This window comes from Ptychodera flava, chromosome 4, assembly GCF_041260155.1.
Source record: "Ptychodera flava strain L36383 chromosome 4, AS_Pfla_20210202, whole genome shotgun sequence".
Lineage (NCBI taxonomy): Eukaryota > Metazoa > Hemichordata > Enteropneusta > Ptychoderidae > Ptychodera > Ptychodera flava.
The window spans coordinates 22,955,855-22,982,614 of NC_091931.1; the positions used below are offsets into that span (position 1 = coordinate 22,955,855).

General features: G+C 39.5%; 1 protein-coding gene across 1 annotated transcript in view; it reads left to right on the forward strand.

The window, feature by feature from the left end:
* LOC139131203 (transcriptional regulator ATRX homolog) overlaps window positions 1–26,760 on the forward strand; it is a 45,938-nt gene that overhangs the window by 12,141 nt on the left and 7,037 nt on the right. Inside the window, exons 7-22 of the mRNA XM_070697170.1 lie at window positions 1,112–3,133; window positions 3,622–3,777; window positions 4,517–4,771; window positions 7,793–7,930; window positions 9,015–9,192; window positions 9,897–10,034; window positions 10,650–10,825; window positions 11,077–11,319; window positions 12,414–12,544; window positions 13,068–13,186; window positions 13,909–14,062; window positions 15,063–15,177; window positions 15,750–15,865; window positions 17,791–17,968; window positions 18,772–18,804; window positions 19,425–19,571. Of these exons, the coding sequence (XP_070553271.1) occupies window positions 1,112–3,133; window positions 3,622–3,777; window positions 4,517–4,771; window positions 7,793–7,930; window positions 9,015–9,192; window positions 9,897–10,034; window positions 10,650–10,825; window positions 11,077–11,319; window positions 12,414–12,544; window positions 13,068–13,186; window positions 13,909–14,062; window positions 15,063–15,177; window positions 15,750–15,865; window positions 17,791–17,968; window positions 18,772–18,804; window positions 19,425–19,571 (4,299 nt within the window). The remainder of the gene's footprint in view (window positions 1–1,111; window positions 3,134–3,621; window positions 3,778–4,516; window positions 4,772–7,792; window positions 7,931–9,014; window positions 9,193–9,896; window positions 10,035–10,649; window positions 10,826–11,076; window positions 11,320–12,413; window positions 12,545–13,067; window positions 13,187–13,908; window positions 14,063–15,062; window positions 15,178–15,749; window positions 15,866–17,790; window positions 17,969–18,771; window positions 18,805–19,424; window positions 19,572–26,760) is intronic.

The following is a 26,760-nucleotide window of genomic DNA, read 5'->3' on the forward strand; positions in this document are numbered from 1 at the left end:
GACGTTGCCTGGCTTGAACTTGCAGAGCTGAAGCCCAGCTTAGTACGTCGGACACCAGTTTGTAATGGTATTTCCGAGTCGTTCATATCCGTTCCATCGGAGGAACAAGTCAAGCCGTCCCGTCAAAAATATGTTCTCATTTTCAGTCACGCACAACTGAATAAGTGACTTTCGTCTCGCACCATCGGCACCATCTGCCAAGTCGTTTGCAAGAGGTAGCCTTCTAGATTAGCATTGCCGAGTTGGTCAAGTTCGGCAGCAATCTGTATAGTGCCAGGCAGCCAAGTACGTCCAACTCGCCAGAAAACGTCACCATGCTATCCTGCCAAGTCCGCTAAAAAGCTTTAAAAAAAACCCAGCCCCCCTCGGGTGTTGGGGACTGGCGGACAGGTTTCTGCACCTTTCCCTGTCTATCGACTCCCTGCGAACCCATTTCGAGGGGAAAAGGCGTTCCTTGTCAGAAAACCTCTCCTCGGATGACCCCTAAACGCACAGGGGATAGCAAAACGTAGTGCCGTCTACTTGGCAGGAAAGGGGGTACCCAAAAAGGCCCGATTTCCACCGGGTTGGGAGAATAACGGTCACCAGTGCTTAGATTCTGGCTACACCAAATTTCAAGCGGATTTTCACCGACTTGACAGGAAAAGGGGTATTCAAAGTAGGGATAGCGGACAGTTAACAAATCTGAGCTGGTTTTCCTCAAGACACGCTCATAATTTTATGCAAACGCAGGCCCTGTCTCATTGTCAACTGTCAAGGGATGTGTAAAATTGCTTCTTTTGTATACATACTATGGAAGAAGCAAACTTCGAAAGAGCAAAAAACTTGTCAAACTTTTACAATGTGCCAATTTAAAAATGTTATTTGTCTGTTATCTAGCAAATGCATGCAACAAATGAACAGAAAATGGACATATTGCATGCAGGAGCTACATGTACCACAAGCAGTCCAAACATCTTCGTGTGAGATCATTTCATGGGGCCTTTGATGCTACTAGTGTAAACATTGTATGCCAATCAAACATGCACATACTGTACTTCATATTAGCAATCATACAACTCTGAGGATTATTTTCTGAAAGAAGAATGAATTCCTTGCTCTTTTTCAACAGAGGTGTTACAAATACTATACCAGCGGTAAAATAACACAGGATGAGGATGGTATCGATGAACAGTGTAAGCTGTGCGGGGAAGGAGGCAAGCTGCTGTGTTGCGACTTCTGCACCTCAACCTTTTGCCGCCCCTGTGTGAAACGTGTCCTCGGGAGACGGGAGCTCTCCACCATCGACGAGGCAGACCAGTGGCGATGCTACTGCTGCGATCCTAGTCCCCTGTCTGAACAAATAACTCTGTGCAATGCGGTGTTCGATTCTCTCGAAGGCAAATTGGCCAAGGAAAAGTTGAAGGATGCCAGTATGAAACAGAAAAGGAGAGGCTCTGTCAGCAGTCAGGGGTTAGGTTCAGATACTCAATCAGATGCCGAATCCATTACTGAGGAGGTTGAAAAATTGGCGAATGACACCAAGAGGATCGGTCAGGTCATCAGAAAGAAAGAAGGCAAGACTAAAAATGAAGCGGTTGAAATCTGGAAGAGAAATATCCTCTCCAAACACAGCGGAGGGAAAGGCGACGATGTTGGAAATCTCCGCAGCGCCCTGAAGGACATCAGAGCCAAGGCCAAGCTGCTTGAACAGCAGCTTGAAAAGTACGAGGGAAAGTCGGAGAAACACAGACAGAGCGAGAAAGGCAAGAAACGGAAACAGGACGATGCTGAGGAAGAACCCCAGCCGTCAACTTCAGACGGCAAGCGCAGCCGGCTTGATATTGAATGTGAGAAGGCGCTGCTGGATGAAATCAAGGCTATGGGAGGCGACAGTGATGGCAGTGGGGACGAGCAAGGTGACCGAAGTGACTCGGATGCCAGTTCAGTGAAAAGTAACTTCTCCAGTGACCTGGACAAACACACCAGGAAAAAGATTAAAGTGAAACTTCAGTTTGGCAAACACAAGAAGGCTGAAAAACCAGAGGAATCTGACGAAGATTCTGATCCGGAAATCCAGTTTCCAAAAAGTCCAGCTCTGAAGAAAAAACATAAGAAGGGCAAATCAACCGATGGGGAACCCCATTCTTCAGGCCATGATTCCGACCTAGAGGAGGAAATAGGCTGTCTGGAAAGAAATGTGAAAAACAAATACAAGTCTAAAAAGCATAGATCAAAAGGTAAGTTTGTGGACTCGGATGGGCAGGTTAGTTCAGAAGATCTTCCGACTGAAGCCGGTCTTGAATCAGATAGCAGTAAGAACATGCAAGGGAAAGCTGAGTCAAAAACGGATAAAAAAGATGGGAAGCATGGTAAGGAGAAGAAGAAGAAGAGCCTCTCAGACAGTTCAAGTGGTTCCTCCAGCTCATCAGAAGAAGATGATGTCACTGAAAGAGAGAGTAAGCGGAGAGAAAAGAGGGACCCAAATGTTAGCGACTCAGACCAGGGTTTGAACGACTCAGACCACTTGATGGACAATGATAACGACGACTTTGACCAGCAGGAATCGGACGCTGAGAGACAAAAATTCAAGCAGAAAGACGAGCTGGACTCCAGCGATGATTCAGACAATGAAGAGGCAAAGAGGAAACTGATGGAAGAGATTGACGACAGCGACAGCTCTTCCGACGAAGACGTGGGCAAAAAGAAGAAATCATCGCAGGAGAAGAAGGGTAAAGGCAAACGGCAAAAAAGCGATGAATCCAGCAACGAGGGAAGCGACAGTGATGAAGAGAATGTCAAAAGTAAAAAATCACGGAGGCGCAACAGGCTGCTGGCGAGAAAGTTGTCAGAATCGAGTGACAGTGAAGTGGGTAAAAAAAGGAGCAAGAAAAGGACGCAGGACAGTTCCTCAGATGGATCCTTCTTCAGTTCAGAGTCCTCATCGTCAATCAGTGACAGCAGCGATTCCTCCGTAGATTTTTACAAGCGCAAAAGACGCCGAGGGAGGAAAGGGAGAGGCAGGAAGCGGAGAAACAGATCCCAGTCGGATACGGAGGACAGCAAGAGGAAGAGAAGCTACAACAAAAAGGGGAAGAGGAGGCGACGGATCAAGGTGGCGGACAACTCATCTGAATCTGCAGAATCTGATGAGGTAGTGCACTTTTTTCGGTTGATTTACCAAATTTACTAACCCATGGAAAGTAAAACATTGTGATACTGACAAAAATGAATTAAGTGTCGATTGGTAAATTTCGGTTGAAAGTGTTCTGACATGCATAATTGTGGACCAAAGAAAGATTACCTTGTATTTACTGCAACAGTCATTACACAAGCAAGGTTCTCCATAAGGGCATTTTAGGAGTGGGCCATCCCGCTGTTTTTGGAGCAATCTAGTCGTATATTAATAATAATGCAAAAGAATTCATTTTCACAAGAAAACAATATGCAAATGAACCATTGTTATGTAAAATAGATGCCCTCTGATTTTCAAAACTCTTGAGAACACTGCACAAGTGTACAGGATAACAACTGGAAAATTTATTTTGTTAAATACAAAGCAAGCCTCATTTACACCTTTGAAATATTGAAATATATGGAATATATATGGAATTGAAGTTAGTTTTATTTCTACTGATGTAGAGTTCAGAATCCGGTGAAAATGAGAGCACACCAAAGGGAAAAGGCAGGAAGAAGATCCGGAAGGTGATCAGCAAGAGCAAGTTGCAAGATGAAACAATAAGAGCTGCAAGAGAGGAGGAGGAGAGAAGAAAGAGAATTGCACAAAAACGGCGAGAGGTAAGAAAATTTTGTATCCATGCTCCAATAGTTGGGAAATGATTGGTATAAGGCGATTTGCAAAATACCAGCATTATGTTGTAGGCGTCGGTACGTTCTCTGAGTAACATATCACCAATGATATATGTCAGCACCTTGTACTTGGATATAAATCTTGAATTTGTGAATGACCTTGCCACTATTTACTTTTAAAAGTTAAAATTTGTAAGCAAAGTCAAAAATATTGTGTTTAATGAATGCTTTGTGTGTAACACATTCTGACAGAGGCCACATGTCCAGTGTATTAGCTAAGGTAAGGGAATAAATAATCTCTTGGCACTTAGAAGTAATTTTAGTTGATAAGAATTATTGCACAAAAATTCATAGGTCTTAACTTGTCTTTGTTCATTATATGACATAATAATATAATTATATGACATAATTATCATGAGAAATGTTTCTTAGAAAATCTGAATAGCATCAGACCCTTCCGTTGTTCATATGAAAGAGTTATGAGGTCAAAGGTCAAACACTGTCCAATACCAACCAAGCTTATTGTACTGAGTGTCACTGTTATCAGACTTTTTCCCTGATCTCAAAACTTACTGTAGGCTACACCTTTATAGGTTACAGCAGCAGGTGTACAGTAATGATTTGAATGTGGCATTGATGACACCAAAACTTGATGGCAAAGGTACCGTGGACGCCGCTTCTTTGCTGGCTGCTTTTTCAATGATATCGAATTGCTCTGTCCCAACAGGTGATCCAGATTGAAGACGAATCATCTCCGCAGAAGTGTCCAATCACTACAAAGCTAGTGTTAGAGTCAGACCCTGAAACCAAGGAACCTATTGTCGCTGTCAACCAGACTCTGGTGCGCAAACTGAAGCCGCATCAAGTGGATGCCGTGCAGTTCATATGGGACTCCTGTGTGGAGTCACTGGAGAAACTGAAGAAGGAAGATGGAGGGGGATGTATACTTGCACACTGTATGGGTCTTGGGAAAACATTGTCTGTAAGTGGAGTGTACTGGATTTGTAAGTTTTGTAAATGACTGTTTGTAATTTGTTTGGATGTTTTCCTTCCCATCATGCCATTTTTTCCTCCAGAACACCCTCTTGCATGATTCCCCCTTTATCTAATCAAAATCGTCTTGAAATAGTCACAAACGTGGGCAATGTCACCCCAACAATGAGATCTTGAGATGTTGGTTACACCGAGTATTGATTGTGGTGTTCAGTTCCATGATTAGTGCCCATGATGAAACATCACAGACTACCTCCAGATTACAAAACTGTATGTGAATTGATATGGACAAAGTTCGAACGATCAGTGTAAAGCTACTTATATATTGGTACATGATGGTATAAATATTTCCCACAGAGACAAGAAGAAACAACAGCACACTCAAACCTTAATGTGTGAATACCTAGATAAACCTTAATTTGCATAATTTATTATGCCCCCCCCCCTCAATCAGAACCAAATCCCCCTAAATTTTTCAAGCAGAGAGGGACATCCCCCTCGTAAGAGAAACCTGGAGAAAACACTGTCTCCCTTGTAATTTTTACGAGTCACATTGTTGAGAATGGTTCTGTTAGAGTTTCAGTTTTAACAGAGCTGTGGCATAAGCAGTGATCTCCCCAGGATTTTCTGATAGAGTGGCGGCTAATTTGCATAACAATAACTGTAATTGTTATGGTAATGAGTTTCTATTGTTTACCAAAAATTATAGAGTGGCGGCCACCACTCTATAATAGCTCTGGGGAGAACACTGATAAGTAAACCAGTCTGATGTACACATGACAGAAAGTCACACCACAAATCAAAATTTTTGTTTTTCCCACAGAGTTCACACAGAGATGGCGGCCATTTTGAATTTCAAATTTTGCTAAATGTTAGGCACTTTATTTCTCTAGTACCAAACTTTGCACAGTGACCCTCAATTTTTTTTTGATTTGGTTAGACTGAGAGTCATTAGGGAAAGACTGCATTAACTTGCATGGTACCTGAAACCCGGGTCCTTGCCTGACCTACTCGGGTGACAAACAGAAGACTTTTAATCCCAAAAGGCGTTAACCCTTTTCCTGCCGAGCGCCCTTGTCCGTTATTCTCCCAAGTCAGTAGAAAACCGCCCCATAATATGTGCCTGCAAAAGATTGGCTCTCCTGCATGTTATCCTGCCAGGCATTTTGGCAGAAATCGCCCATTTTCAGGGTAGTTTTAGCCGTACTTATACGTGTTAGACTTCGATAATTTCTACATGCCCGTAGACAGGGGAAGGAGCTCAAGGGTTGCTGCAGAAAAAAATTGAGGTCACCGGCTTTGTTTGCCCCTGGGAGTGCGTCATTTTATTGCCGTTTCATGTTTATTTTTTCGGAAATAAACTCCTTCAGTATTACGTACGTCCGCTAGGCACAAACATCACCTCACTCGTCTGTTAGTCAGAGACCCTGAGGGTCGTGCTAGGGGTGCAGCAGCACCGTCAAACCTGTCCTGTTTCCCCAGGGTAGGGTCAATTGAATACGTACCTCCAACGACTTGGCAGTGTAGCACAAAAACTACGTTTTTGCCGTTGTATTAACGACATGGCTGAGCCATTGAAGCACAGCTTTACGTAGTTTTGCCAGCTCAGTTGGGAGTTGGCTTACGAGTGTTACCGTTCATTACTGACTTAATCGAGTGGTCCTCAGTCAGGTACGGGTTTGTACCGACATGGCTTGGGCTGCAGCTAACCAGTGATAACCAGTCACTACCCCCAAGTCTTCAGTTCACTTTTGCGATGCACGGGTGCAACGCAATATGCTTCCATTGTTCTAGCCATCGACGTGTCCACATGCTGGCAGCCATATTGTACTGCTAGCTGGTTTGCATAACAAAAGCAGTCCCTGCTAACTGCAGACGGTATCCCCGTACATGTAGCATATTGACCTCATGTGCCCTTTTGAATTCTCTGTACGCAAACAGCGTACGTAGTTTCATGCGTCGGCAAGAGGATACGTTTGCCTGCAAACCAGAGCCAGTACTTCGGACGGTGGAATAAATAAAAAATCCAAAGCTACGTCCATTGAATGGCACGGCCAAGGCAGTGAAGGACGTTGCCTGGCTTGAACTTGCAGAGCTGAAGCCCAGCTTAGTACGTCGGACACCAGTTTGTAATGGTATTTCCGAGTCGTTCATATCCGTTCCATGGGAGGAACAAGTCGAGCCGTCCCGTCAAAAATACGTTCTCATTTTCAGTCACGCACAACTGAATAAGTGACTTTCGTCTCGCACCATCGGCATATCTGCCAAGTCGTTTGCAAGAGGTAGCCTTCTAGATTAGCATTGCCGAGTTGGTCAAGTTCGGCAGCAATCTGTATAGTGCCAGGCAGCCAAGTACGTCCAACTCCGCCAGAAAACGTCACCATGCTATCCTGCAAGTCCGCTAAAAAGCGGTAAAAAAAAAACCAGCCCCCTCGGGTGTGGGGACTGGCGGACAGGTTTCTGCACCTTTCCCTGTCCTTGGACTCCTGTGAACCATTTCGAGAGCAAACGCCGTTCCTCGCCCAAAACCTGTCCTCGAACGACCCCTAGCGTGAGCAAGGGTTTGCTACACGTAGTTCCGTCGACTAGGCAGGAAAGGGGGTACCAAAAAGGAGCCCGATTTCCACCGCCTTAGGAGGATAACGGCCGTGGCTGCTCAGCTTCTAGCTACACCGAATTTCAAGCGGATTTTCACCGACTTGGCAGGAAAAGGGTTAATGTTCCATTGTTATGTTTATCTTATCCAGCTGGTGCCATTGTAGGAAAGGCAGGTCTGTGAAATTGATACTCTGATAACAAAGTAGGGAAGTGGAGTATTCCAAAGTTAATGGAGCTTTCCCGTAATGTTTCTGGGGAAAGTTTGAGCAAAAGTTTAAGCCTTTCACTTTTTAGGCGCCCACTACCTTAATATCAGTGTGGTGTGATTCATGAGGCCTTTCACAAACATGAAAGTTACCAACTGTCGATTGCAAATGCCAGAACAGTTACATGCATGTCTTTTGCATTTCAGGTATTTACCTTTTTACACACATTATTATCTACTCGGGTCTGCAAGGTGAGATCAGTATTAGTTGTGGCACCGCTGAACACGGTCTTGAATTGGATGGATGAGTGCATCATGTGGTTGGACAGGAAAGACAGAGTGGAGGTAAGTTCTTCCATTTTCCTCCTACAAGTATATGCACCAGAAGTACATGATGAAAACTTGTACCAGTAAAAACTGTGAGTTTATTTTCTCATATCCTTTGGGATAATCTTGCCCTCTTGCTGCTCAGGAAGCCTTATCTTACACTGCAGCTGTGGTCTGTATTGCATCTAAAAACAATGCAACAGTGTATTTCTTATGTAAAGCCAGGTAAACCTGTCATGATTGAACCATTGCCATGGACCCAGTGTTGTTGTCTGACATAAGAGCCCTCCAACTGATACAACACCATTGGTTACTGCAGTTAAGCTAGACTGAAAGATCTGTTGCCTGAGGGCGCTCTCTACGCTCCCCTCTCTTAACCCTTTCACCACCATGGTTTGTCCCAAATCCATTGTTTTCTATGGTTAAGTTGGACCTGTATACAGGGAACTGGGGTGAAAGGGTTGAGAGAAGGGGAGCGAAGAGAGCGTCCTCAAGTGACGGATCTTTCAGTCCACAGTTAAGCATCCATTGAACAAATTCCCGGATTGTTGTGACAGCAGAACATAGAGAAATGGACTAATCTTGGACAGCCTTCCAAGAGAGCTGAGAGCAACCCCTGATGTTTGCACCGTTGAAAGGCCCATCTCGTGCATTCTGATTTGGTCACAAATTATGCAGATATGGCAGTAGAGCATATCAGCAATGATGTCACAGTTCTCTTATTGATGCAAAAGTATATAGTTACTCTTTGTAAAATGTTATTCTACACTTTGATGTCATACATGCAAGCTTCAGATAGCCAAAACGGAACCTTCACAAGCGTACTGATAAAATTACTAAACGTCACCCATCCCTGTCAAAGGATCACCTGCTTAACGCAACAGGAAGAAAAAACAATTGCACAAGAGACCAAGTTTATCTGCATGTCTGTTGCCTGAAGCCAACATAACAATACTGTTTTCAGTGACAAGCCAATGATAGTTTTATCAAAGCTATGCACAGAGTAGTTGGAAAGAAAGCCAAGGCACGTTCTTCACATTGTCACACACGGGGATGAAATGATGTATTTCATTACTTTGATTTTTTTTTTCATCTTTCAAAGGTTGCTGAGCTAACCAGTGTCAGAGAAAACTGGAAGAGGGCAGACGCTCTGGAAGCCTGGCATGAAGATGGAGGCATTATGATCATGGGCTATGACATGTACCGAATGCTAGCCAAAGCGACTCGCGTCAAACAAAAAAGGCTAAAGAGAATATTCCACGAGTGTCTTGTAGACCCCGGTAAGGTTACGATGAACGTGTTGGCTGTACTTGTACGTAAACTGCTATCATTACAAAACAATAAAACAGTAAAAGCTAAAATAAGAATAGTAGATTGTTGATATTGCAGTACATGCATTTTCTAGCATAAAGAAAAAAATCCAAGTTTAAAGATTGTCTCGAGCAAAATAATGTCAGTCTAGAACTACTTCCTCCAGAACTTCAGTGACATACTCTAAAAGTATCACCATATGACGTAAACTAGCTCATTGTCCACTGTTACATTGTATATCCTTGCAAGTTAGTTGGCAAATTTTTTCAATATGGAAACAAATGACGTTATATTTACCAATGTATGATGTGAAGTTGTCAGTGGCGGCCTGCTCTGTGTTAAGGGTAGTGAGGAACTTAAATTTCAAACTTTCACAAAAGGAAGACGATAAAATCTTTACTCACTCCAAGAGCTTCAAAGTGAGCCCAAAAATGTGATAGATCCGAAAGTATCTGTCCGTAGGTGCATTGTGCCTTCACCTTAAAATTTGTTCGTATTAATCACAAAAGTAAATGCTGTCGACTTTTAAAATGGAACTTTGCTGCAATGTTTATGTAATATGTTCAAACCTCTGTCCAACTATGTCTTAAATCTTATGTTTAACACTGTCTTTGTTAAGTTTGTTGATAGGTATCTGTATATTTATTTGACTTATTTTTTGTTGGCTTTGCAGGCCCTGACATCGTCGTGTGTGATGAAGGTCACATATTGAAAAACGATGCGTCTTCCATATCGGAGGCCCTCAGCAACATCAGGACAAGGAGGAGGATTTGTCTGACAGGCACACCTCTCCAAAACAATCTGTTTGAGTGTAAGGCTTACTCTTTTCAATGGTTCCAAATCTGAAAACCAATATTGAGCATCTGGCAATATCATAAATGAAGATACTCTTTCGTGAAGATTTAAACACTTGCTGCCAGACAATATCACTTACCATCGACCGAGTCAGTAAAAAGCAGCACGAGCCAAAACCATACACATTTTTACCCACTTGGCCTTATATGTTATAGCAGCTTTGTCAGTAAAAATCATGTGTACAGCATGTATGTTTACTGGGGCCTTCAAGTTTTTGTTAAAATGCACCATATGGGGCACGTCGTGCCTCACTACTTTTAACCAACTTGACTTGATTGTGAAATATGAACTTGGCAGGAAGAGGGTTAAATTGCATATACAGCTTCAGCAAAGTATCTGCTGAAATCCCTTGCCAAGCGTTGTACAAGATTTTGTACAATGTTCTTTTTTGTTATTTTACTGATGTTTATAAGGAATATTTGTCATTTTAGTCAATAAATTGTTCGTGACTGCCCTTTATTTGTTAAAAATACATTTATTTTTACTTCCAAATTTCAATGTATCCATATCAAATCAAGAGTCTTGTTCTGAGCCAGACTTTTCACTCATTTCTTTTCTTTCATCTTCTCAGATCACTGCATGGTGAGCTTTGTGAAACCCAGCCTGTTAGGTACGCGCAAGGAGTTTGCCAACCGTTTCGCCAACCCTATCAACAACGGACAGCACTCCGACTCCACTCCTTACGATGTCAAACTGATGAAAAAACGAGCCCACGTCCTGCATGATCTACTGTCAGGCTGTGTACAGGTGTGTTTCCAGATATGTATTTTCTAATCGATTAGTAAAGAGAAAGCACTGGAGCTGCACCAAGTTCGCCCTTTAGCAAAGATTTTATTCATACCGTTCAACATATTTACAGGCTGTTGTGAAATTGGTGAAAGAAATTGACAGGCTGTATGTGTATGTGTTTTGTAAGAGGTCTTTCACTGTATGTACTCACTGACGTCAACGCCTCCCACCCTGCTTATTCTTCCTCTTCTGACAACTTTCCATTTCAGAGAAAGGACTACTCTGCCCTGACAAAGTTCTTGCCCCCGAAACATGAGTACGTGATATCAGTCAGACTCTCAGATGTCCAGATCAAACTCTATGAGCATTACCTGAGAACGATTTCATCTGCCCCGAGTTGTGGTGGATCTGCAGGCAGTGGTACTAGTCTCTTCTCCGATTACAATTCCTTGATGAGGATCTGGACACATCCGTATATTCTGAGACTTGGAACAATACGAGAACAGAACAGGGTAGGTTTCGCTACAGGTACATTGATAAGTGTGAACTCTCAAAAGTGTGTAACCTTCTCTGGTTTGATCAAAAATATGGTTTTGAATATAATGATGCTCATCAATTGGCAATATTATTTTCAAAACCATATTTTCATTTCATTCCAGTTTATAACCATCAATGGGCACCGAGAATGCTTTATGCGTGCTGCCAATTCACTTCAGATACTTCTGTCACTAGTTTTGGTCAGTTATTTTGAGTTACTGATAATGGCCACTGCCTTTGAAATCGAAGGAAAGTGCTGTGATAAGCCATTGCTATCATCCAGTGAAGGCCCAGTGTGCCAGGTAACAGCCAAGAAATATTTGTACACACTCAGACAGTTGGTGAGAATTATTGTCCCCTAAACACGTAATGAACAAAGTGTACATAATATGATTGTATCGTTCACAGTGAAAATACAAATCCTTTGTTTCTAACTCAAACAGTTAGCTACTGTCTCAAAATTACCAGTCACTTGCCATTTGCCAAAGTCGGTTAAAAAAAACAGTATTTAGCCAAAATCTACATGCATTTGTGCCTTATATGGAAGTATGTGATAGCGGATCAAGTCAGTTAACCTTTAAGCAACAAAGTCTATTTTTGTCACCTTCATAAAATATAACGTGGACAACATTTTTTAGATCCTGACATTTTTTTTTGCAGATTTTCCCCAAAATTTTGATCAAAATCTGTGCTGAGTGAAAAGTTGTGTCCATGTGGTCCAAAATTATCAAAAAATTACTGAAAAATTCATAAAAACTGGTATACTGTTGTACTAACATTTTGTTGGAAAAAATAACAGCACTCAAAGGGTTAAAGCCATGTTTTCAGTATCTATTTTTCAGGGGCCTTCCCATGTTCAAGTCTTTCTTGAAATGCAATCTACAGGACGTGTCATGCATCACTGGTTTTAACCAACTTGACATGATAGTGACAGAATGATGAACTTGGCAGGATAAAGGGGGAGGGTTCATGAAAAGGAGGGCATGACTGAGTTTTGCCTTGTTTCACGTGAATCAAAGTTACACTCTGGGACTCATCTTTTTTTTTTGCGATGTCCGTTCTCTCTCAGACCAAGTATTACGACTCGGATTCCATGGATGATTTCATCGCTGGATCTGATGAAAATTCTACCAGCCAACTCAGTGACAACAGTGTTATTGAGGTCGGGGATTCTGATGACAGTGAGAAAAGGAAGAAAAAGTGAGTCTGATGTCACTTGTAATGATCCTGGAGTTAATTTGGTCAATGAAAAAAAGTACAGAATGGTTGTAGGTTTGAGGTTCAAGTGATTGAACTGAAATTTCTGAAATTATTTGCAGTGAATTTTGCAGTGTGTTACCATCTATGTACTAGTATGTATAATGAAATTTGGCTGTTGATGATAGTTCATTGCTTCTGTTGTAGATTGAGTCCTATGGATTCATTCTTCAGTCCATCCATTTCTTTGTCTGTCTGTCTGTCTGTCTGTCTGTCTGTTTGTCTATCTGTCAGTGCATCAAGATGTTTTCAACATACTGCCATACCCGTTTCACAAACAGAGCAAATAAATCCATTTCTTCTATTGGCCACCACAAACACGGTTTTACCTGTTCACCCCCACCCCACCCCCCCTGTCTGTACCCAGTTCCACATTCACCATTGATAACAATAGGTTTTGGGCCAAACATGGGATGGTGATGAAAGGGTTAAAGTTTTGTGTATTGGTGTCGCTGTCTCTTCACAGGTTAAATGGCAAGGGCAAAGGTAGAGGTTATGACTCTGACAGCAGTGTGGAAGTGGTGAACACCTGGAAAAGTAGAACCAGGGGAAAAGATGGAAATAATCTTGAAGAAGAAGAGACAGGTAGGTTGAACAATTTCAGATAGCTCCGGAATGAGACACGGAAAGGGCAACCACAAACTTTCATGACCTCCGTATTTTGCGCCAGTTCAGGGTGCTCCTCAAGGGGATTTTGAGGGATGAGTCACCCCTCTGTTTTTTTTTCAGCAATCTACGTGCTAATAGCCGTAAAAAAGAATACATTTTCCCAACAAAGGAATATGCAAGTCATGTATTGTTATGTAAATTGGTCATCCCTCTGGTTTGCCAGAACACTTGGGTTTGATCGGAATGTTGTCACAGCCAACCATGTATACTGAATTCTGTACCAAATTGCCGCCGTCACTGTCCTTCAGACAAAAAGTCACATTTCTTATCGTAAACTGTTTTATTCCAAAAGCTGTACGAAAGTGAGCCCTCCAAGTTACATCAAAGCAAGTTCTCTTTGACCCAAGAAAATTATGCACTTTAGATATGGTGGTGTACACCTGATGCAATAAAAGTAGATTGACTCGAAAGAGTTCAAAACTGTCAGGCCGAGGACACCCTGTTGTACACCACTAAACTGCAAGAATAGAAGGTCATTTAGGGGTCATGAAAATTTGCAATTCCATTTGTATTTGGTATATATACGTGTCCACAAGTGTTTACGGTTAACTTGCGATATCTTTTGACTATATCTGAGTGTATGTTCAGACACTGCATTTCCTGACTGCCTTTTTGTTCTGTGTTTCTCTGTGCTCCAGAAACCAAAGTGGTGCCAGGTTTAGGCGAAACTGAGAGCAAAGAATGGTACAGTGACTTTGTCAATGCAGACCACGCGTACAACTTAGAGCTCAGTGGCAAGCTGTGTCTTTTGATGGAAATCCTCAGACTGTCGGAAGAAATTGGTGATAAAATGTAAGTCTTTGTAGCATTCTGTCCTGCCTGTCTCTCCTCCTCTGCCTCAGTCCTGTTACACCTCCCTTCTCTGTGCCCTCATCAGTCACTCTCATTAATTATTACATGCCTCGTGTATCGAAGGTCTCACATTCCATATGGTTCAACGGTAACTTATTTGACGACTTTAGGATGTAAAATGTTCAAATTACATGTTTTACATAGGAAATCCAGTTTTTAGAAAAATTATGCATGAAAACTCAAGAAACCATAATAGTGAATTAAATATATCAATGTGCCATTCGATGATGAAAATTGTTCTGTTTTTTTTAAACAGATTTTCATCTAAACATGGAAATAAAATATATGACTGTCATTTGTATGCAGTGAACCCCAAAATTTAGATTGAAAACTATGTAAGAGAGGCATGTAGTAAAAATATGATGGCGCTAATAAGGGACTATGTACCCTAGAGGCAGGAGACCATTTTCTATCCTGACATCAAACAAATGGTCACCTACCCTTGGGCACACAGTCCCCTGTTTAGGCTTTAATATATATTCTTTCCCTCCCAGGCGATCAACATGAGCTCACATACACATTGTTTCATGTTAAGTAATAAGTAATTGTGTTCCAGACTTCAGGGACATGTGCTAATGAACTGTAGATAGGAGGTGGTCATAAACTCAATGATGTTGTGAACTCAGCAAGTTGACATGCTCCATTCTAGTCTGTGTCAAGCAGGTAATTGATTTCAGCCTACAAAATACGTAATAGGCTGCATCAACAGCACAGCCATGATATGACACAGGCCCATATATTAGCTTTGGGGAGGGAGGGAGGGAGGGAGAGAGAGAGAGAGAGAGAGAGAGAGAGAGAGAGAGAGAGAGAGAGAGAGAGAGAGAGAGAGAGAGAGAGAGATCAATTGATCTATAAATGGATAGATTTTGTATACATGTATTAAGAAATGAATGGAAAATGAGCACTAATCTAGTGATTGTGATTTCTGTTATGGTTTCAGTCTTGTCTTTAGCCAGAGTTTGCTCTCCTTAGACATCATAGAAGACTTCTTGGAGTACATAGAAAACAAAGCCGAAGAAGCCAAAGACGGCAAAGAGCCACATCCCATCTTGAAAGTAAGTTCAAAGGTCAGGAGATCTTGTCTTGGGATATTCAGAATCAAGTATGGAATATATATATACCTTACGCATAGTCGCAGTGCACTTTCTCACTTTTCCGACTTCTAAACTCTGTGAGTCAGTTTAGGAATTTGTAGAAAGTTGACTGAGTTAGTCCCATGACAGGACATTTACTAGTAATGTGTAAAATGTTCTTGACTCAAAAAAGAATATTCTTTGTCATTGAGTCGGTGACGTGTCAAATTGGCATAGCAACCACATCACATTGTTGCCTGTCATTCAGAAATGGTGACATTGTTTTAGATTCAGCAATATCCCAATGTTCCCAACCCCCTTCCTCTGTAGAAGGTTGTCCACTCGTAAATTTGTCTCCCAGTTATATTGTGAAGTTGAAAACAGGGAGGCAAATACGCTGCTGATAATGACTTTAACATGGTGCAGACCGTGGTAAATATATTTGATAATTTATATTAGCTACTTGTTGTATTATTATTCTTTCAATACAATCAATAATTTCTGTACTTATTTCCAATTCATGTTATTGTTTGCTATTTCCATCAATAATTCAGTGCTGCGGAAACGGTGCATGGGTGAAGAACATAGATTATTACAGAATGGATGGCTCAACAAATGCTCACAATAGGAAGAGATGGTGTGAAATCTTCAACGATCCAACCAATTTACGGTAAGTTTCCCCCCGTCCCATAAGTTATTTAAAATTTTCTTTCCCTTTAGAGGAGCAGGGAAGCTTGAAGTTGAACAATGACTAGTTTATCAGACAGAGAAGAAAATTGAAACAGACTGGATACACTTGATAATTGTCTTTTTGATGGTCTCTTTAACCTGTTCACTCCCGATTCCCTATAAACAGGTCCACAATCACCATTGATAACAATGGGTTTGAGCTAAACCATGACAATGAAAGGGTTAAACATCGCTAATTGCACGGGATGAGTTTGTGGTAGCAATCAGTTCTACTGTACACTAGTAGCCATCATCATTTCGGCCAATGGAAAATCTTGATGTATTGAAATGATATTGAGTGTCACATGAAATTTTATTCACATATAAAAGATTTCTCACTCTGAAGGAGGTGGGTATCAGAAATGAAGATTTGTTTCATCTATTGTACCCTATTATTCACTTTCACGAGAGTACTGATACCTAACAAGTTTGTGATGTCAGACATTATTTCAAACCAGGAGAAAAATGATAATTTTAGGGTCCAATGTAAACAATCAAATGTGTTTCTTTGTTTGTTTGTTAGTTTATTTTATTAGCTACTATAGACTATAGTCTATAGAAGCTATTGGGATGGGTATCCGTCCGGCGTCCGCGTCAGTCTGTATGTATGTATGTATGTATGTATGTCCGTTTGTGAGGCGTCCGTCCACTCAAATATCTTGAGAACCGCAGTACTTACTGATTCGATATTTGTTGTGTAGATTAAAAATATGATTTTAAGAAACTGGTTTTTTTAATTTTTTGATATTGTTGAAAATAGGCAAATTAATGCCAAAAAAGGTGTTTTTGATAAAAAATCTTCTTCTTCATAACCGCTGGTCAGACAGCTTTGTTATTTGGTATACAGGTCCCTAGGGGTAACCCAACTTAGATTTGTTCAAATTGTGATGAAATATGCAAATGTGTATTTTTAAGGAATTTTTTGTCATTTTTGGTCAAAATTTGACTTGCATTGTATGTAATTCTTGTACTGTATAAACCCTATCAATTCACCCAGAAAAAAAAAATTAATATGATTTTAAATAATTGAATTAATTAGGAAATCATCAAAGCCAAAATAATTTTTATGTAGAATTATCACAAAGTTCAACCTTTTTTGACAGTTCGTAGTGAAATGCTTACCATCTTGGAGGATTAAAACATGTAAACGCAACTTTCCTGAATCCCAACTTTGACATATTCTGAACCGTCATTTATTGTGCCCTGTATGTTATCTAACAGAAATTGCTCAAAATAGTCAATAGAGATAGAGATAGAGAAAGTTCTAATTTCCATTTATGGTTGACTTGGTAAGGATAAAATAAAATTACTTTTTGAGGAAAAAATAGAGTGGTCAATTAAAAGAGTGGTCAAAGTGATAGGGTTTTTATGGTAAAGCTTCGCTGTAAGATTCCTCATGTGCTATTTATAGCAATTGTGCAATCTGTGTAAACAGTGCAATGAAAGTACATGATTCCTTATAATGCTTTTGATGACCTTGAACTTCTTAAGTTTCAAACATTGTCTCTTCAGTGTGCTTTCTCTGCGTATGTACAGTCTCAACTTATTCAACAGAACTCACTTACAATGTTAATCAAAGATATCCACCTTCTTCATCAATACATGTGTCACAAAAGGTTATTCTCTACATATTACACAGCAGAGCTCTGTCAACTGTTGAGTTGCTTGTTTTTTCAAAACCGCTGGTCAGACAGCTTTAACATTTGGTTTACAAGTCCCTAGGATGACCTTAGTGAGATAATTTCATACAGTCAGGAAATACTTAATTTTGTATCCATGTCTATTGTAGCTTCAGGGACTTTGGCCCTATTTTTATAATCTAAATGTTAAAAGTTGTCACATTTGATTTTTTTTTTCCACTCTCAGGGCAAGGCTTTTCCTCATCTCAACAAAGGCTGGCTCACTGGGTATCAACTTAATCGCTGCAAACCGTGTCATTATCTTTGATGCTTCCTGGAATCCCACCCACGACGTCCAGTCCATATTCAGGGTGTACAGATTTGGTCAGGAGAAAGCCTGCTACGTGTACAGATTCCTTGCACAGGTGAGCTGTCCTGCGTATGTAAATACTTGGCCTGCGTCTCTTGCGTAGTACTTCTAGTGGTATTTTGCCAGTTGGTTCAAAGTGTGATGTTTCACCCTCCTCCAGCTGTGAATGCTGAACCAGAGTGCAGTCACTGTAGTTTTGCCGACCATATGTTGTTTGTCCACGAATCTGCGTGTCCATTGCTCACAAGAGCCACAGTAGATTGTGCAAGTCGTCCGTGAAAATATGTACTAGACATGGGACAGCTGGTTGCTACCCCATTTGATGTTATTGCACACTTTTGCTTTCCAATTGCTGTCTTTCAGCCCGACCTCACAGCCTGCAGTCGCTCAGTTCTTTCAACATCAGCGCTAAGGTCATCCCTTTTTGCACAATGCTCAATTTTAGGCCAATGGATACTCTCAATTGATAATGACCCATTACACATTGATTTGCATACTCACACAGTGTTCATTAATGCATGTTGCATAAATGACTACCATAATAATTATTGTGGAAACTAAGCATGAGATGCCTGTTTTTGCTACTGCGGGTCTGGCATAAGAAAATGGTTTCATAACACAGAATATACACAGTGCTGTCTAAAGTTGATCATGCTAATTATAATGTGCCATTGAAATGTCCCCAGTGTTGGAGAAAAAAGTTTCATGCATCAAGTCCAGTCATTTGAACAGTCTTCAGAGACAAGTCATTTGTTCACAGTGGTACTGTAACAGCTACTTTAACTAACAAGCCCATAAACTATTAATCAATTCTCCCATAAAATTATTTACATTTGTTCATATACATTTTCTTTCCAGGGTACAATGGAAGAGAAGATATATGAGAGACAGGTATGGCAGACTTTGGAAATATTAAAGCAGTTTGCAGTTCGCTAAATGTTTTAGTGAGGTTGCTTAAGGTAGAAACCTAGAAATGCCTTGGGGATATATATTCAGACTCTCAGACTCTCAAACTGTTCTAAATACCTTTTTGGTGTACCACTTGTGGCAGCTCATTTTGAACTGACCGAGTAAATAAAGTTTGCAATGGCTTACTTTTCTGAAAATGGAAAATGTAGTATTTGGCCATAGAGTTATCACAGGGATGTGGCCATTTTGAATTTCAAAACTAAGTATTGGGTATTGTTTTTCTAGTGCCAAAATATTGCATGATAACCCCAGACTTTTATCCTTGATTTCGAAAAGGCAATGGTTTGACATTTCTGTATGGAAAGCCAGGTCAACAGTTATTGTAGCATTTACAATTTCAAGGCACATACTATTTTAACAATGGTTTTGCCCAAACCCATTCTTTTAAATGGCAAGGGTCGATCTACGTACAGAGAAGTGGGATGAAAGTACCTATTAATAACTCCCATTCGTTATTCCTGTTATGAATTAGGTTGCCATGAGGCAATGCAGAGAAACAATTTTGTAACGTATATTATTTTCCTTTTCGATCCTTCATACAGATTATCAAACAGTCCCTGTCTCAGCGTGTCGTCGATGAACACCAAATTAACAGGCATTTTACATCGGCTGACCTGGCTGAACTTTACAACTTTTCACCGGACATCTATAATCCAGACAAGGAACAGCCAACACCAATGCTGCCAAAAGTAAGACACATACAAATTTTATCACCAATTAGCATATCTCTATAGATGAATAGTTTTCATTTTCTAATATGAGTGAAGTTTGTTTGCATGGCACTGGTCCCTCTCTATTTGCCGACAACAGGGAGTTAAAACAAGGAGTAACCATGGCCAAGATTTTGAAATCGTAGTGACAGAGATAATTCCCGCCTGTTTACACAGCCTTTTGAATAATACAACATCTCAAGGTGTAGTCGGGTCGGAAGGTAGGGTTCCCATGCACCCCATGGATGTATTTTTAACCTACATTTTGTAATCCTTAGGGTCTATATTTAATGAATTTTGATGTTCCCAAAATCAAATCGTGTCCCATGGGGTTCATTTGGCGCCATCTTTGCCGCCATCTTGGCCGCCATCTTGGATTTCAACGATGGGGTAGGGGTCACGTATCTACCGCTCGACGGAAACAGAAACAATGAAATACTATAAACGTTACATTTTTAGAAAGCCAAGATCATGGCCTTTTCATTGATATATAACTTAATAGGGATTAATTAATATTCGAACGTCGATTAGACTTTATATCGGTCATTGGCCGTAAATCGTAAAATTTGCTAAATTTCACACCCAATAATTAAGTTCCCGTTCCTCCAAACAATTTTTCATAAAGTATTTATATATTTTTTGGAAGAACTCAGTCCAATAAACAAGGAAAACAACATTAAAAGTATGTGTCTTGAGATTTAGTGGGCGTATGAGCTTGTTTTCTTATTACGCGGTATGCCACATATCCGTGTGTAACATAAGGGGTAGGGGTAATGTTTCCCTTTCTGTTTCGAATCATGAATGATGAAACCATATAAATGTTACATTTTTTGAAAGTGCTGCATCAGGCCTTTCTAAAAATATATAGATTTATGGGGAAAAGTTGCATAATTAAACGTTACAAAGCTTAAACCTTTCGGTTTGTGTCGATTTTAAGTGATTTTTAAGAACGAAATTACAACATATGGGTAGGGGTAATGTTTCCCTTTCTGCCTCGAATCATGAATTACGAAACCATATAAATGTTACACTGTTTGAAAGCTCTGACATTGGCCTTTCCAAACATGTATAGTTTTATTGGGAAAAGTCCATATTTTAAAGTAACAAAGCTTATGCCTTTCAGTTTGTGTCAATTTTAAGTGATTTTTAAGGACGAAATTACAACATATGGGGTAGGGGTAATGTTTCCCTTTCTGTCTCGAACCATGAATTACGAAACCATATAAATGTTATACTGTTTAAAAGCTCTGACATTGGCCTTTCCAAACATGTATAGTTTTGTTGGGAAAAGTCCATATTTTAAAGTTACAAAGCTTAACCTTTCGGTTTGTGTCAATTTTAAGTCATTTTTAAACAAAATTTTAATATAAGGGGTAGGGGTAATGTTTCCCGTTCTGCCTTGAACCATGAATTATGAAACCATATAAATGTTATACCGTTTGAAAGCTCTGAAATTGGCCTTTCCAAACATGTATAGTTTTATTGGGAAAAGTCCATATTTTAAAGTTATAAAGCTTATGCCTTTCAGTTTGTGTTAATTTTAAGTGATTTTTTAAACAAAATTATAATATAAGGGGTAGGGGTAATATTTCCCGTTCTGCCTTGAACCATGATTATGGAACCATATAAATATTATACCGTTTGAAAGCTCTGAAATTGGCCTTTCCAAACATGTATAGTTCATTGGAGAAAGTTGCATATTGAAAGTTACAAAGCTTAAGCCGTCCAGTTTGTGTCAATTTTAAGTGATTTTTTGAACAATATGCACAAAACAGTTAGTCTGTTGGCCAGGTATCGAAATCATCCCCTCTAAGGCATTTTACCCACTATGATTTTTTGTTAGCTAGTATTCTCAGCTGTCATAATCTGCTTATTTTCCATTATCTGATGGTGTGTGAGAGTGTAACGACTTGTTTGTGAAGGGCTGTCACGCCCTCCGTAGTAAAATAGGAATGGGTTAGGGGTAACATAACATATTTACCGCTAGTCGGAAACAAAAACAAAAAAGTACCATAAACAATACATTCTTAGAAAGCCCAGATATAAGCTTTTTCCTTTTTTGATAATTATTCGACTTTAGATGGCGCCGATATTCCGTATGTGCATGGCGGTCAGCAGCTGAATCATTCACTTAACGAACGTTGATATGGCCTGAAACTTCGGTAAATTCATTCAAGCAAACTCTTGTTTGATTAAGTTGATAGTTTTCCTTTCTTTTTTATTTCGAGTATTTGCCATGGCATGACTGAAACGAACCTTGAAACGAAGGCTGTACGTATCTATATTAGTCCGAGCCTGAGCGTGATCTGAGAGCAAACAGATCCGCAGATAATGCGAACGATCGCAACCGTTACCAACAGACTCATTATGCAGAGCCATGCCCCAAAACGCCCAACCATACTTGGCACTAATCATGATCCCAGTCCATTTCAAGCCGGGCTTTAAGGGAAGTGCAGTGGCCTTTGAAAGACCCTTTGGTTTGGTTTTGTACCGTAGTATAGGAAGAAAACCCGACCTGTCGTCGTTGCTGTGAATGTTTGTGTTGTTTTTAGCCTCTTTTTTCGCCTATTTGAAGAATCGTCTTTGCAGCCTTCCATCCTGCGTTCTGTGTAGCGAGTGTCTTCGATCGCTCTCTTAAGTTTGTGATGTACAACTGTCTTGAGTCTCGGTGCTTTATTGGGTGTAGAGGTAAATAGTTAGAGATCAGGGTGATAAATTGGTTGCCGCAGTGTCTTTCCAGGTGTTGCCACTTTTGAAGGAATTCAACACTCGGTATTTTGGCCTGGTAAGTATTCTTTAAGGTGTACCTGTAGGCTAAGTGGTACTGAATAGGGGCACTTAGGTTTCAACACATTCGATACTCTTGGCTTTCGCTTATACCCCGTTGTATGAGTAACTGGGATCGGAAATGGGAAAGGCTTAATTAATATCCATCTTTGCTAATATTAATTCTCGTTTGGCTTACAAATGGCCACCTCTACTTGTTTCGGTGAAAATTTGACTTTCAATTGGACAAAACATTGAATATGACTTTCTTCTGTGTGTTATTTAGGCCTATGAAAATATGAAATTGCATTATATATTGTTGTCAAATATCTCAAATCTTAGATTGTAAGAGATAGGCTTAGGCTTCCCTGTAATCATACAAATGAGTTAAATGGGAATTTATTGGAGTAGATTACAGTAATCGAAGAGAATGGTTGACACTATAGAAAGACTTATCTCGGATTGCGGGGACCTAACTATAAAAGAACAGCACAGAATACTTGCCGGATGTATTGACTGTTCATGTATAGTACAGGCTAGTACAACATGGAATGTAAAACATACAAATCAAAGAAGTGGCAAATTTTCTCAACTTTTCACAAAGTTTATATTCCATCATTACTATCAGGATTAGGATTTTCCAAATCTATAAATAAGCTATTACTTGATTACACCTCGATTCAGCATGACCAACATTTTGCATTTGCCACGCAACCAGCCATGCCCGTCCCTTGGATCGCGAACAATGCCTTTAACGAAGCTTTTGAACGCTTTTTGTGAATTGTGTAAGAATGTCCTCTCTGTGGAGTATAATGTGTGAAGCCGTTGTCTAGCTCGCTTGACTCTGATGATTATGTTGACTTATTTTTTCTCAGCTGCTGGTGGCTGATCTAGCTGGAAAGTTAGATCAATCTAGTCTCTCTGATTCGATCATGCTGGTGGGAATGGTATCTTCAAGCATTGACCCTAAAACGTCCGTTTGTAGGGTCTTTGCTTCAAAGACGTCAGGGTCTAACATTGGTTAAATGTCATCCATGATAAGAAACTAATGATAGATTCACTCACAAGGCATTTTAAACATTGAGGTGTCAATGGGAATATAAGCCTTTTTAGTCATTTTCTGAGGTTTGTCTCGCCTTCTTATTGCTTGGTGTAGAGAGTGTTTGTTCGCCTTCTGTTTACTATTTAGTTGCGTAATTTGAATGCGTTCTGTGACATTTGGCTTTTCGGGTTTTAGTTCCAGAATTATTTTGCTATTGAATTTTAGTACCTAGTCGAAATGTAATCCTCATTGTGAGTATATAGTGTTCTGCGTTGTAAAATAATTTCGAAAAATTGGTTATGATCTCTTGTTTTCTGGTAAGGAAGGTAAAGTGTTGTCGATCCATCTTATCTTATTATGGAGAAGCTATATTGTGGATTAATGGTGATTGGTTTTCAGCGATAAAAGATTCTCTCGTATTCCCGTGTGGTATTAAAAATAACACTATTAATAGTGAGCTCTGATTTGCCCAGACGGTCACGTGACTGTGCATGTATTTACGATATACTGTAAAGTTGGCCATTCCTATCTCCAAAGTGGGTTTCTTTCACATTGTTTGTATTTTCATCACAAGTTTCAATATACTGATATAATATAGCGATAAACATCCCCTATAAGTTGGGTACACCACTCGAGCTCGGTTTGACCATTTCACTCCTTATACACACGACTGAAGTTCGTGCGTATATGTTGTTTACCGGTCGAAACCGTGTGGTATCCTTTCAAAGTGGTGCTTTATTGCTTATATATCTCTCGCGATACAATTAAAGAAAAGGGATTGATTGTTGCTGCTGTCATATCAACTTTGCATGACGACTATGACATCCAATTTAGTGTTTGTGGGTTTGGAATATATAATTTTTGACATATTATAGCTGTTAACTTTCTTTCCCTAATTTGAGTTATTGAAATGAGTAAAACGTCTTTTATTAACCACCATTGTAGCTTTTAGTGCTATTCAATGCCTATAGAGTATTTTTCTATGTTCCTTTTAACAAGTAAATGTCAGTAAAGTAACACAAACTTTTGAGTTTAGGCATTTTCACTGCATAATTTTGAGTTTACCCCATCAAGCCATATCTTGTTGGAAAAACAACTGCGTTAGTGTTTCAGAGATATGATATTTATGTGGCTTCCTTATTCGCTGCGTTTGGTAGGAGAGGAATCATACCCATACCCCTATCCCTTAAATGTATATTATAGAGGGATGTACGGCATACCATATATTAGGTAAACAATCGACGCACCCCATAAGTCCCAAGAAGATACACTCTTTTATGTTTTTTACTTCTCTATTGCATTAAGTTCTTTCAAATGATATATAAATACCTCGTAAAAATTGTTTGGAGGAACATGAACTTAATTATTGGGTTTGAAATTAAGCAAATTTTACAATTTACATTTCATGTCCGATATAAAATCTAATCAATTTTGAATATCGATTTATCCCCATTTAGTTGTATACCAATGGTAAGGAGATTATCTGGGCTTTCTAAGAATGTATTGTTTATGGTACTTTTTTGTTTTTGTTTCCGACTAGCGGTAAATATGTTACCCCTAACCCATTCCTATTTTACTACTGAGGGCGTGACAGCCCTTCACAAACAAGTCGTTACACTCTCACACACCATCAGTTAAATGGAAAATAAGCAGATTATGACAGCTGAGAATACTAGCTAACAAAAAAATCATAGTGGGTAAAATGCCTTAGAGGGGATGATTTCGATACCTGGCCAACAGACTAACTGTTTTGTGCATATTGTTCAAAAAATCACTTAAAATTGACACAAACTGGACGGCTTAAGCTTTGTAACTTTCAAATATGCAACTTTCTCCAATGAAACTATACATGTTTGAAAAGGCCAATGTCAGAGCTTTCAAACGGTATAATATTTATATGGTTTCATAATTCATGGTTCAAGGCAGAACGGGAAACATTACCCCTACCCCTTATATTATAATTTTGTTTACAAAATCACCTAAAATTGACACAAACTGAAAGGCATAAGCTTTGTAACTTTAAAATATGGACTTTTCCTGATAAGACTATACATATTTGGAAAGGCCCATTTCAGAGCTTTCAAACAGTATAACATTTATATGGTTTCATAATTCATAATTCGAGGCAGAAAGGGAAACATTACCCCTACCCCTATATGTTGTAATTTCGTTCTTAAAAATGACTTAAAATTGACACAAACTGAAAGGTTTAAGCTTTGTAACTTTAAAATATGGACTTTTCCCAATAAAACTATACATGATTGGAAAGGCCAATGTCAGAGCTTTCAAACAGTATTACATTTATATGGTTTCATAATTCATGATCCGAGACAGAAAGGGAAACATTACCCCTACCCAATATGTTGTAATTTCGTTCTTAAAAAATCACTTAAAATTGACACAAACTGAAAGGCATAAGCTTTGTAACTTTAAAATATGGACTTTTCCCAATAAAAATATACATGATTGGAAAGGCCCATTTCAGAGCTTTCAAACAGTATAACATTTATATGGTTTCATAATTCATAATTCGAGGCAGAAAGGGAAACATTACCCCTACCCCATATGTTGTAATTTCGTTCTTACAAATGACTTAAAATTGACACAAACTGAAAGGTTTAAGCTTTGTAACTTTAAAATATGGACTTTTCCCACTAAAACTATACATGTTTGGAAAGGCCAATGTCAGAGCTTTCAAACAGTATTTCATTTATATGGTTTCATAATTCATGATCCGAGGCAGAAAGGGAAACATTACCCCTACCCAATATGTTGTAATTTCGTTCTTAAAAATCACTTAAAATTGACACAAGCTGAAAGGCATAAGCTTTGTAAGTTTAAAATATGGACTTTTCCCAATAAAACTATACATGATTGGAAAGGCCCATTTCAGAGCTTTCAAACAGTGTAACATTTATATGGTTTCGTAATTCATGATTCGAGACAGAAAGGGAAACATTACCCCTACCCCATATGTTGTAATTTCGTTCTTAAAAAATCACTTAAAATCGACACAAACCGAAAGGTTTAAGCTTTGTAACTTTTAATTATGCAACTTTTCCCATAAATCTATATATTTTTAGAAAGGTCTGATGCAGCACTTTCAAAAAATGTAACATTTATATGGTTTTATCATTCATGATTCGAAACAGAATGGGAAACATTACCCTACCCCTTATGTTACACACGGATATGTGGCATACCGCGTAATAAGAAAACAAGCTCATGCACCACTAAATCTCAAGACACATACTTTTAATGTTGTTTTTCTTGTTTATTGGACTGAGTTCTTCCAAAAAATATATAAATACCTTATGAAAAATTGTTTGGAGGAACGGGAACTTAATTATTGGGTGTGAA